The sequence below is a fragment of the Ornithorhynchus anatinus genome, chromosome 1 (assembly GCF_004115215.2).
Source record: "Ornithorhynchus anatinus isolate Pmale09 chromosome 1, mOrnAna1.pri.v4, whole genome shotgun sequence".
NCBI classification, from domain to species: Eukaryota; Metazoa; Chordata; class Mammalia; order Monotremata; family Ornithorhynchidae; genus Ornithorhynchus; species Ornithorhynchus anatinus.
Genome location: NC_041728.1, coordinates 120,438,089 through 120,451,614, shown reverse-complemented (window position 1 = coordinate 120,451,614; position 13,526 = coordinate 120,438,089). Strand labels below are relative to the sequence as shown.

Genomic DNA, 13,526 nt, shown 5'->3' with positions numbered 1-13,526 from the left:
TGGGCAAGTCACTTAACCTCTGCAGGCCTCAGTTTCCTCAACTGTAAAATGGGGATTCATTACTTGTTCTCCGTCCTATTTAAGACTGTGAGCCCCCATGTGGGACAGGGACTGTGTCTGACCTGATTAATGTGTACCTAATCCAGCACTTAGAAAACAGTTGACACACAGTAAACACATAGTTCTACACATAATACCATAAAACAAACAAACAAAACAAACAAGTTTTGTATTTCAAGGTAAATGGAGCTTTGTGGTTAATACAAGCAATTTGACCCTTTGGTAAAAAAAAAGATATTTTGCAATGCAAAGTGCTTCACAATTAAATGCATTTTGTCAGATATGAAAGGTGGCAATACTATTTGAAATACTTATACCTGTGCAAGTTTTTCCTCCATTTGTCGCCTAATTCCCTAGTGGATAGAGCATGGGTTTGGGAATCAGAAGGAACTGGGTTCTAATTCAGGGTCTGCCAGTGCCTTCTGTGTGACCCTGGGCAAGTCACTTCACTTCTCTTGATCTTAGTTTCCTAACCTGGAAAATAGAATTAAGACTGTGAGCCCTATCTGGGACAGGGACACTTTCCAACCCAATTACCTTGTACCTACCCCAACACTTAGTACAGTGACTGGCACTTAAGTGCTTTAAGAAATGCTACAGTTATTATCATTATTATCATTATTCTCCATCCAGATGGCCACCAAATTGGTCCAGGCACTTACCTTATCCCATCGACGACTGCATTAGCCTCCTCTAGGACCTCCCTGCCTGCAGACTTTCCCTTCTCCATCCTTTCTTGATTTTGCTGTGGAGTACTTTTCTCAAATGTACTGCACTCAAATGTATATCTCTTCACTCCTTAAACACCTTCAATGATTACTCATTCCTCTCTTCACATCAAGTAGAAACTCTTCACCAATGACTTCAAGGCATTCTCTCAGTTTTCTCCTTTTTACTTATCCACTCTTCTCCCACTTAACCCCAGCTCACAGTCTTCATTACTACCTAGTTACTCACTATGTTATTCCCCTGTCTCCAACCCATTGCCCACAGATTTCCTCCTGCTTGGAGCGCCCTGTCCTTTCAGATCTGCCATCTTCAAAGTTCTTCTAAAGTTATATCTCTTGCAGGAAATCTTCCCCGATTATTTTTGTCTTCTACCCAAGTCAAGTCCCCGCAACTACTACTCACTACTTCTATGCCAGTCTTGCAGTTATTCATTCACGTCCCCCGACCTGGAATATTTCTCAGTCCGCACACTTCACTCCTCTAATGCCAACCTCTTACTGTACCTCGATCTCGTCTATCTCGCTCTCAAACTCTTGCCCATGTCCTGCCTCTGGCCTGGAACACCCTCCCCCTACACATCTGACAGACAATTACTCTCCCCCTCTTCAGAGCCTTAGTGAAGGCACATCTCTTCCAAGAGGTCTTCCCTGACTAAGCCCGCCTTTCCTCTTCCCCCACTCCCTTCTACGTCACCCTGCCTTGCCCCTTTATTCATCCCCGCTCCCAGTGCCACAGTCCTTAATGTACACAACTGTAATTCAATTATTTATATTCATGTCTTTCTCCCCCTCTAGACTGTAAGCTTGTTGTGAGTAGGGAATGTGTCTGTTTAGTGTTCTGTTGTATTCTCTGAAGCACTTAGTACAGTGCTCTGCACAAAGTAAGCACTCAATAAATACGATTGAATGAATTAATTTCTGTATGCATTGACTTACATGACCTTACTAATTAAGCACTTGCTCATCTGTGTCAGTTTCTCCTGCTATTCTGTAAATCCCTTGTGGGTAGAGAGTGTGTGCTCTTTCTATATTGTAATCCCCAAGGATTCCGTTACAATGCTCGCCACCCACTAGATATTCAATAAATACTACTGCTCGATTTACTACTTGTTTGAATTCCAAGTTGGACCTATTTTTATCATTAGGGAAACAGCATGGCCTGGTGGATAGAGCACTGTCCTGGGCATCAGAATGACCTGAGTTCTAATCCCTGATCCTCTGCTTGGATGCTGTGTGACCTTGGATAAGTCACTTCACTTCTCTGTGCTTCAGTTACCTTATCTGTAAAATGGGGATAAAGACTATGAGTCCCATGTGGAACAGGACTGGATCCAACCTGATCGGCTTCTATCTACCCCAGGGTTTAGAACAGTGCTTGGCATATAGTACATGCTTAATAAATATCATCATTATTATTGTTATTATTAAAAACAACTGTGAAATTGGTTTGGTGGTGAATTGCCACTGAATTAAGAGAAAGTTATTTGAGGAAGAAAGTATGCTGTTTTCTGAATTTGCTTTCTGGCCAACTGTGAAAGCAATGACTGATTTACTGCCCAGGGTAGTAGGATTAAAAGCCAAATCCATTCCAGATTAGCTGCTTGGGCATAAACACAAATTCTTCGATGAAGACAATGAATCCATGTACTACAGCAGATGAGTTTTGTGACAAAATGGAAACCAGGAAATGTGGGTTTTAATCTTCTCTGTGCCATGGACATTGAAGTTAAATCACTGTCAGACTAGACATCCTCATCTGATAGACAAGGTTTGGGGTAAGGCAAGAGGGAAGAGGAAGAAATATTGCATGTTTTCTCCATCCAAGACTCAAAAGAATATATTGAGCATCTAATGTATGCAGACTAGTAATAATATTTGTTAAGCAATTGCTATGTATCAAGTAAGCTCTTGGGTAGATACAAGTTAATGGATAGGACAGTGTCCTTGTCCCACTTGAGGCTCACAGTCTAAGTAGGACGGAGAACAGGTATTGAATTTCTTTTTTACAATTGAGGAAACTGAGGCAGAGAGAAGTTAAATGACTTGCCCAAGCTCACCCATCAGACAAATGGCAGAGCTTCAGAGCCAGGATGAAAACCAAGGTATCCTGACTCCCAGGCTCATACTCTTTCCACTAGGCCATGCTATTATACTGAGTAGTTGGGTGAGTACAATAGATTTTTAATAAATCAGTCAATCATATTTATTGAAGACTTACTGTGTGCCAAGCCCTGTACTAAGCCCTTAGGAGAACACAATATAATTAAGCTGGTAGACATGTTCCCTGCCCAACAATGAGCTTACAGTCTAGAGGAAGGCACAAGTCTTGCTTTCATTGAGTTTACAGTCTAAAAGGAGACTCATTCACAAAATAACTTACTTTGCTTAGGAAGGGGTGACCTTAACCAAAAATAATTTAGGTGATTCCGTAACTGTCTTGAGGATCACACCAAAACGTCATCACCATTGGCTTTATGACAACCCTGGTGAGACTGTGATCCCCTGTTGAACAAGGGTGGTGTCTGACTTGAGTAACTAATATTTACCTCAGTGCTGCGTACAGCACTTGGCACATGATCAGCACTTCAGCACCTTAATTATCTTATAAAGTTGTTCTTTAGTTTGAACATAATGCTGCTTATGATGAGACTATGTCCACTGGGGTAAATAAGCAAAAAGCTTTGACACATTTGAATGTTTTGTCCAAATAAATTCAATAGTGCTCCTTTTCTGACCCCTTGATTATGGTATTTGTTAAGCACTTACTATGTGCCAAGCACTATAATAATAATAATAACGATGGTATTTGTTAAGCACTTACTATGTGCCAAGCTCTATAATAATAATAATAATAATGATGATGCTGGTATTTGTTAAGCGCTTACTATGTGCCGAGCACTGTTCTAAATGCTGGGGTAGATACAGGGTAATCAGGTTGTCCTACGTGGAGCTCACATTTTAAATCACCATTTTACAGAAGAGGTAACTGAGACACCGAGAAGTTAAGTGACTTGCCCAAAGTCACACAGCTAACAGGTGGCAGAGCCGGGATTAGAACCCATGACCTCTGACTCCTAAGCCTGGGCTCTTTCCACTGTGCCATGCTGCTTACTAAGCACTGGGGTAAATACAAGTTAATCAGGTTGGACAAAGTCCCTGTCCTACAAGTACATCAGTCAAAGTAGGAGAGAATAGGACTTAATCTTTATTAAACCCATTCCACAAGTAATTATGGAGTATTATACTCCAAAGAATCAGGGGTCAGAGATGTCTCTTCATCTTTCATTCAGGGGGATAAAGCCCTGAGGAAGGATTCAAAAAGTGGTGTGGTGGAAAACCCCTATCACTGGAGAACATACAGTTAGTCACCCTGGACAGTTTAGTCATTGACCTGCACGATGAATGAACTATCAATATCACTCTAGGCTTGGTTGCTGTGATTCGAGGAAGAGCTTATTCATTCACATTTATTGAGCGTTTACTATGTGCAGAGCACTGTACTAAGCACTTGGGAGAGTACAATGCGACAATAAACAGCTACATTCCCTGCCCATAATGAGTTACAGTCTAGAGAGGGGAGAAAGACCTCAGTACAAATAAATAAATGACAAATGTACATAAGTGCTCTGGGGCTGGGCCTGGGGAAGAGCAAAGGGAGCAAGCCAGGGAGATGCAGAAGGGAGTGGGAGAAGGGGAAACAGGGGCTTAGATTGGGAAGGCCTCTTGAAAGAGATGTGCCTTGGCATAGTATTGTATTGTTCAATCGTCACTATTGACTTCAGCAGGGTGAGCAAATGCTCTCTTGGGGATTTCCCCAGAATGGGAAATGGAGAGTTGAGCACTTGCTTTCTGGCTCTTCCTTCAGTATAGGTGGTCTCACTAGGTAGCTTTAGATAAAAAACAAAGCTAAAAAAAAAATCTTACGTGAATAAAAGTTTTGGGACTAAATTCATCTGTTTATTAATAATAATAATAGGTATTTATGAAATGCTATGTGCCAAGCACTGCTTTAAGCGCTGGGGTAGATACAAGGTAAATGGGTTGTCCCACTTGGGGATCACAGTCTTAATCCCCATTTTACAGATGAGATAACTGCGGCACAGAGAAATGAAGTGACTTGCCCAAAGTCACACAGCTGACAAGTGGCGGAGGGTGGATGAAAACCCACAACCTCTGTCTCGCAAGCCCGTGCTCTTTCCACCAAGCCACACTGCTTCTTTTCACTTTGCTTGAATAGACAAACTCAAATGGAAGACTTTCCACCAAATGCACCAATAGAAGCCCACATTCCAGCTGTGATCTCAGTGATTAGAGCATAGGTTTAGGTGAACCATGAGAGAGCCTCCCAAATTAGATCTAGCATAGCCTGAGTTTTCAAAACCCCTCACCTGCACACCTCCTCTAGGTAAGCTAGTTCCCTTGGTCTCTCTGTGCTTCAGTTTAGTCTGTCTTCCCCCTTCTAGACTGTAAACCCGATATGGGCAGGGATTGTCTCTCTTTATTGCTGAATTGTACTTTCCAAGCACTTACCACAGTGCTCTGCATACAGTAAGTGCTCCATAAATATGACTGAATGAATGAATTGAATGACTTTGCATAAGAGCATGAATCTTTCACTTTTGAACCTGCTTCCAGAAGGATGAAGATGCTGATTTAGGGATGACTAGTTATATTTATCCCAGTGGGGAAAGAGGTGGCAGAAATTCAACGAATTGTTTCCATTAACGTTGTCTAACCAGACTGATGCTAACAGACCTTTTGCTTCAGAAACCTCACCCTTTTTTTTACTCCAAGTGTACAGGTAAACTGTAAGTGGAAAGTCTTTTTCTTTTTTTTTTAAGTCACTCATTAAAAAGATAAAAAAAGAAACCGCTCATCTCTTCACCTTCACAGTCATCCAGCAACCAGAAGGGAGGGAGGAAGGGAGGGAGGGAGGGAGACAGGGAGGAAGGAAGAGAGGGAGGGTGCTGCCCCTGGGGTAGGATACATCTGGGTATCAAAATCACAGCAGTCAGCATAATGAAGACCTGTGAGTGTCTGCAGATGTGGTCACAGCCACAACAGCAATTTCTTTGTAAAAGTTGCAACAAAGAAAAGCAGTAACCAATTAATCAAGGATTTACAGGTGATCACCGGTACTTCCTGTTTAATAATAATAATAACAATAATAATAATGTTGGTATTTGCTAAGTGCTTCCTATGTGCAGAGCACTGTTCTAAATGCTGGGGTAGATACAGGGTAATCAGGTTGTTCTACATGAGGTTCACAGTCTTAATCCCCATTTTACAGATGAGGTAACTGAGGCACAGAGAAGTTAAGTGACTTGCCCACAGTCACACAGCTGACAAGTGGCAGAACCGGGATTCGAACCCATGACTTCTGACTCCCAAGCCCGTGCTCTTTCCACTGAGCTACACTGAGCACGGGCCCAGAGGAAATATCTCCTAAGGGATACATTTGACAGTAGGAAACCACAAAACCTTAAGCACAAACTAACCAGTTCAGGGAAGGGGAAGGGGAATACTCACAACAAACCACCAAAAACCAACCAGTTGGAATCTGGTCCTGAAGCTGCTGTATTTCGTCACAGAGTCCCCCGGGCTTCCTCGAGAGTTGAGTCTAGGGCAACCACTCACCCAGCTCTGGGGCGTCCCAGGATCAGCCCCAACATGAGTCTACTGGAGCCTGATAAACTCTTGGTGGGGGAATGAATTGTTGGGAATCAAGAGTCAGGGTTGCTTCTAATTGTTGGCTACCGAAGAGGGCCCCATTTCCCCGATTTTTGAGGAACTCAGAAACTTCAGGAACACAACAAGGAATAGCATGGGCAGGTGGTTTAACAAGCCCATGGGGTCGTGCCTAACTATCCTTTATTGGGCCCGGAAATGGCGGACTCTCTAAAATGGAGTCAGTCATGTCAGGCCAACAAAGAAGAAAAGGGAGGAAGGGAGGAAGGGAGGAAGGACCACCAATCAATGAATCAACTAACAGTATTTACTGAGCACTTACTGTGTGCAGAGCACTGTATTAAGCACTTGGAGAGTACAATGAAGCAGAGTCGGCAGACACGTTCTCAGGCCACTAGGAGCTTATGGAAGCTAGTGTGAGTTGCTGAGGGGCTCATGCTGAAGAAGGATTCATCGCACTGCCTCCAAGTTCTGCATATCCCAGAGTTATCCAGTGCCTCCCAGACCCAGGTGAGAGCTGTGGCTGAGGATTGTGCTGCTTATTAGTAGCAGCCAGAGAAAAGCTTGGTTTTCCTCTGGACTGAATTCAGGGCTGCCTTACTGCTATATGCCATCAGTTGAAGGCTAGAAGGATTGACCGCCACCATCCAAGGCAGGTGTGGATTTCAAACCTCTAGACTGTAAGCTGGGTCTGAGCAGGGAATGTGTTGACCAATTCTCATATTGTCTCTCCCAACTATTTAGTACAGTGCTCTCTACACCATAAGTGTTCAAAAATACAACTGATTGATTGATTGGTTGATTGAAACTTCCAGCCAGATAAAGAAGGCAATAAAATCACCAAAGGCCACAACCTATGGCTTCTTGGCATTTTAGAACGGATTAATAGATCTTCCAGGTAAAAATCTGACCAGATCAGCTAACCAGAGGGATTCAGGCCTGAGTTGCTTGAGAGATCCCTGAAAAACTGAGTAAAGCTGAAATTATCCACCAGTAATGCCTGATGCCTGTATTAATTATTCAATCAATGGTATTTATGTAAGCGGCACTGTACCGAGGAACAATGTGGCTTAGTGGAAAGAACATAAGCTTGAGAATCAGAAGACCTGGATTTTAATTCTGGTTCTGCCACTTGCCTACAAGTCACTTGGGAAAGTCACTTCACTTCTCCATGCCTCAGTTCCCTTCATCTGCAAAGTGAGGGATTCAATACCTGTTCTCCCTCCTACTTAAACTCTGAGCCCCACATAGGACTTGATTAGTTTGAATCTTGTCTTAAACTGTCAAATCATTTCCCAACCATAGTGACTCCATGAACACCTCTCCCAGAATGGCCCACTCTCCATCTGTGATCATTCTGGTAGTTATTCTATAGAGTTTTCTTGGTCAAAATATGGAAGTGATTTACCATTGTCTTCTTCCACACAGTAAACTTGGGTCTCCTCCCTGGACTCTCTCCCATATTGCTGCTGCCCAGCACGGGTGAGTTTGGACTTGTAGCATATTGCCTTCCACTCACTAGCCACTGTCTAAGCTAGGAATGGAGTGGGTAGAGGCATACTCTGCTTGATTCTCCCTCCCATAGCCAAGACTGGTAGAGTACTGGAAACTCTCCAGTTGCGATCCTGAAAGGGGAAACTTGATTCTACTCCAGAACTTAGTACAGTGCTTGGCACATAGTAAGCACTTAACAAATATTATTTTTGTTATTATTTGTATCCTCACCATCATCATCATTATTAAGCCCTTGAGAGAGTATCATAGTGTTGGTAGACATGAAAGAAATGAGGAAGAGTGGATAAGGAGAGAGGTTGAAACTAATGAGATATATTTGGCAATCCTCTGCATAACAAGCAAGCCCTCATTTCCTCTTCTCCCCCTCCCTTTTATGTCACCCTTGCAATTGGATTTGCAACCCTAATTCACCCCTACTTAAGCCCTACAGCACTTATGTACACATTTGTAATTTATATATTTATATTAGTGTCTGTCGCCTCCTCTCAGGGAACATCTTCCGACACTGTTATAGCATACTCTCCCAAGCACTTACTACGCTGCTCTGCACCCAGTAAGCGCACAATCAATATGATTGATTGATTGGTAACTAGAAGAGGTAGTTTGAAGCCTTGGGACTGGGTGATCTCCTCAATGTAGTAAGAGTAGATTGAGAAGAAAAGGAAACCAAGAACTGAACCTTGAGGGTCACCGAAGAGATCTCTTCTCTAGCTATTCCTTATCTTACACTCACTGTCCCTCCAGATCACCATATAACTAACTGAACCTCACTCTTGACTCTCCTAGCTCCCACCCCTTGCTAATGCTTGTCCACCATTCTGGGGAAATTACAAATTATAACTTAGCCTTTATTGAAAAGAGATCGACAGTCCTCAATACTGAGATTTGTGTTTTGTTTCTAAATGCTCCAGAGGTTCTTGAACTGTGATTCAACTTAAAGAATGTCGAAAGTGCAGTTAAAAAAAAAAAAAACACAAAAGACTTCTAAAGTCCTATGGTATTTCCCACTTTCCATCTAGAAACACATTTCCATGCCAATTTTAGCACTTCTTAGCCCATTTTAAAGGGTAGCTAAGGAAAAAGCACACTAAATAAGAAAATATGCTTCTGCAGATTCCCTGGAATTGAGAGGTTTCACAGTGGGATTGTTTGAAATGAATATGATATTCACTGGGAAATAGCACCTGACTTTTTTTTTAAAAAAATGTGAAGTGAGAAAATGAACTTTTCACTTGAGTTGTATTTTGTTCAGAGAACATTGTGATTTCACAGTAGAAGTCAGGGTTATTAGAGTGATTGTCTAAAATGGGCACTCCAGTAAGAAGAGAAGGCTAGTTCACCTTTGGACAGAAATGGTGAATCAATTCCGGAGTCTTGGTCCTAAGGAAAGGGATTAAGTGCTGACTCCTTCCCATCCATGATTTCTGTCTTACTTGAACTCTTGCTTGTTAAGTTGTATTCACAAATCTTCCCTTTAATAAAACATTTGCCACATCCAAGCTCACCTCCAGATTCTGAAATGCTATTTGCTTAAAATGAAAAAAAAATGGTTTTGACACTTTTTCTGGCTGTCCAATTCTCAAATATAATGACTGCATATGTCCCTGTGAGAAACTTAGCTGAGACATGGACTTGGGAAATTTTGGTTTGGTGGGTGGATAGGTTTGCTCATGTCATTGTGCCTAAACTGTAAAAAAAAAAAAAAATTAAAAAAGTCCCTCTTCTCTTGGCTGATTCTTAAGTCATATGCTTTTAATTGCCTGAAATTCAGGAAAGGTAAGATTTTTGGGGAAAGCACAAGGAAATGATCAAAGCAAAATTCCCTTAAAAAATGAAGACAGTGTTTTCTCTAGAGGTCTCTTGAAATTTATGAATCTCAACTGTGTCACTGCAGGATCTTATCCAAAGGGATACTGTCTACCAAGTATCTACCAACTCTACTATATTGTACTCTTCCACTCACTTTTTCATCTATTTATTTATTTAATCACATTGTCTGTCTCCCCCTCTAGACCATAAGCTCCCTGTTAGCAGGGAATGTCTCTGTTTACTGTTGTATTGTTCTTGCTTAGTATGATGCTTTACACACAAAGCACTCAATAAATGATTGAATGATTGCATGCTCTGCATATAGTAAGTGCTCAGTAAATACCATGGACTGATTGACTAAAGACAGGGGAGGTTAACTAGGTGACTTCTCTGAGGCCCTTCTACTGTGAATCGCTAAAGGTGATCAACATCAACATCAGTGGTGTTGACTGGGCATCTACTTAGTGTGAATAATAATAATAATGATGGTATTTGTTAAGTGCTTACTATGTGCAAAGCACTGTTCTAAGCGCTGGAGAGGATATAAGGTGATCAGGTTGTCCCATGTGGAGCTCAAGTCTTAATCCCCATTTTACAGATGGGGTAACTGAGGCCCAGAGAAGTTAAGTGACTTGCCCAAAGTCACACAGCTGACAAGCACTGTACTAAGTGCTTGGGACAGAACAACAGAGGTGAATAATAGTAATAATGGTATTTTATGGTATTTTTTAAGCCCTTACTATGTGCCAAGCACTGCTCTAAGCACTGGGTTAGATACAAGGTAATCAGGTTGACCCACATGGAGCTCATAGCCTTAGTCCCCATTTTACAGATAAGGTAACTGAGGCACAGAGAAGTTAGGTGACTTGCCCAAAGTCTCACAGCTAATAAGTGATGGAGCCAGCATTAGAACCCACGACCTCTGACTCCTAAGCCCGGGCTCTTTCCACTAAGCCATGCTGAAGCACACAATGAGGCATATGATGAAGCACACGGTCATTAGGAAGATGACAAATATAAACCTTAAGATGAGTTGTATTACTTGCAGAATTGTTCATTCCCTCTCTCCTCCCCATTAATCCACACAACACAAACCCACATACACACATTTATTCTCATTATGCGATAGTCTCTCCACCCTCACTCTCACCACACCCTACCAAGTGCTTTTCTGATGAGCATTTAGAAAGTGAATGTAGAAGGTTTTCACATCATATAACCGCACATTTAGTTAAACAATACTTCCAACTCCAAGAATATACTTTGACCTCAATTATATAGCTATTCCAGAAAGCAGGGTATTTTTAACCTGAAATAGATTGTTATCCAAATCAATAAACCGTCTTAGGCCAATGAATAGGTGGGCTGAATCACACAGAACTCAATCTCCTGATGGCCCACAAGAACTCTATTCTAGTCTCCATCTGTTTACACTGACACCAAGTGAAGTTGTTGTTTCTTTGGTTTAGTGACTGGACACTGGAATCGAGACTGCGGGATGCGAAAGAGTGAAGCAACAATTGCTGAAATGTACTATTTTCTTTTGTGTTTTAGAAAAAGAAATGAACCAATCAAACCCTCCCCAAAACTGTTCTTTTGACTCTATTGACATAAACATGGACATCGTCCGGCTGGTGATCTATATCCCAACCTTCATCTTGGGATTGATCCTCAACGTGCTGGCGGTGCGTGTCTTCTGGTCCTTGTGTAGGGAAAATTCAGATCATTCAACCACCTACATCTGCATGATCAACCTGGCCATCTTTGACCTTCAGCTCCTGGTCTCCCTCCTTTTCAGGATGGTCCTGGCTAAGAAGTTCACGACAAATGTCCTGTGCACCATTGTGGAATGCCTCTACTTCGTCAGCATGTATGGAAGTGTTTTCACAATTGTTTTCATCAGTTTTGATAGATATATTAGAATAAAATATCCATTTTGGGCACATCATTCCCGAACTCCCAAGACAAGTGTGATGGTATGCTGCTGCATTTGGGTTGTGGTTTGGGTTGGCAGCATCCCCATTTATGATTTTCATCCAACTGGTAATGTAAAATGCTTCCACAATATGTCAAGAAGTTCATGGGAAACCACTCCCATTGTCTGCCTAGAATTGTTTGGGTTCGTCATCCCGTTGGCCGTTGTTTCTTATTGCTCCTTCCATAGCATAGTTATTCTTCTCCAAGACAATACAGCGATCCAGAAAAGGGCCTGTATTTGGACCATCGTCATCAACTTTGGTGTGTTCGTGGCTTCCTTCCTGCCGGTTCATCTTGGGATCTTCCTGCAGTTCCTGGTGAAAAAGGATGTCATCCAGGGCTGTACGGCTAGACAGGCCGTTATTGTCTTCTTACAGCTGATGATGTGCTTTGCCAATGTCAATTGCTGCCTTGACGTTTTTTGCTACTACTTTGTGGCCAAAGAATTCATAAAAGGAGCTCAGCATCAAGGAAGCTCAATCTTTGATATGTCCCGTCATTTGTCGAGAAGACTCAGTGCCAGCCTCATGACTGGGTCCCTTCATAGGTGCACCCAGGGTAGAGAATTGGAGGAGAATGAGGAAGAAGTGGAGGGTGGCTGATGCCACCTGTATTCTCGGTGCCCAGGGATTATCAAGAACAAGCCCCAGACAGCCTTCACTCCTAGTCAATCACCTCACTTCTTTGCGCAAGCCTCCAGCAGTCCTTTCTTTTAACATTTTGAATGGTATTTGTTAAGTGCTTACTATGTGCCAGGCACTGTATGAGTAGTGGGGTAGAATCAAGATAATCAGGTTGGACAGAGTCTTAATCCCCATTTTCCAGATGAGGTAAATGTGGCACAGAAAAGTTAAGTGACTTGCCCAAGGCCATCCAGCAGACAAGTGGCTCTATTCCTGGCTCCACCACTTGTCTGCTGGATGACCTTGGGCAAGTCACTTAACTTCTTTGCGCCTTAATTCCCTCATCTGCAAAATGGGAATCCAGTAACTGTTCTCCCTCCTGTTTAGACTGTGAGTCCAATGTGAGGCCTGACTATCTTGTATCTACCCCAGCATTTAATACAGTGCTTAACATATACAACAATTAGTACTATTATTGCTTGTTGAAAGCAGTTCTTGAGCATTGTTAGAAAGGGCATGCTTCCACCGCCCAGTGAATCACTCCCTTCCCAAGAGTCCTGGCCTGTTGTGGGGACACTGTGCAGAAGGCACACGGTGTCTGGAACACCATTCCAGGCCCATGGCGGCAAACTGAGGCCTTAGCCTCCATAAATTGGGGAGGGGAGTGAGACCCCAGACCCTCAGGGTGAAAAAGAGAGGGGAAGGGATCACCCCTCCACATGTTCTCTCCTCTCCTGACCCAAAAACCCTGGACTGAGAGAGAGAGCAGAGGCCTGAGAAAGCACTGGTCCCAGGCCAAAATGATCATAGCCCAATTAGCATCAATTGATGGGTCATTGGTGATTGATAGAGAGACCATAAAGCCCTGGCAGAGACAGAGTTGTTTGTCTTTCCTGGGTTGGGAGAGTGGTATGGAGAGCCAGGGTGAGGTGGTAGGGAGAACAGAGGCAGGGAGGTGGTCGAGGTGGAGTCACCAGACTCTAATCAGAGACAACGACTTCAATGTAGTCACAAGGAAAGTGATGTAATGATGTCACTAGTCTCATGGATGCCTCACAAAATCCATGAGTCCTGGGCCAGTGGAGGTAGTCACATGGCCCCAGGGACAGGAAAGAATCCTGAGCAG

At 42.7% G+C, this 13,526-nt stretch overlaps 1 protein-coding gene and 1 non-coding gene across 2 annotated transcripts; one reads left to right on the top strand and one right to left on the bottom strand.

The window, feature by feature from the left end:
• The first annotated feature begins 7,925 nt into the window (after positions 1 to 7,925).
• On the top strand, positions 7,926 to 12,572 carry GPR55 (G protein-coupled receptor 55). Its single transcript, XM_001521521.4, has 2 exons — positions 7,926 to 7,958; positions 11,355 to 12,572. The coding sequence occupies exon 2, from the start codon at positions 11,363 to 11,365 to the stop codon at positions 12,377 to 12,379; it is 1,017 nt and encodes a 338-aa protein (XP_001521571.3). The 5' UTR covers positions 7,926 to 7,958; positions 11,355 to 11,362; the 3' UTR covers positions 12,380 to 12,572.
• LOC114815651 lies at positions 7,969 to 8,111 on the bottom strand. The gene has a single exon (XR_003763450.1). It is a non-coding gene; the product is annotated as a small nucleolar RNA SNORA7 (small nucleolar RNA).
• Positions 12,573 to 13,526: the final 954 nt, after the last annotated feature.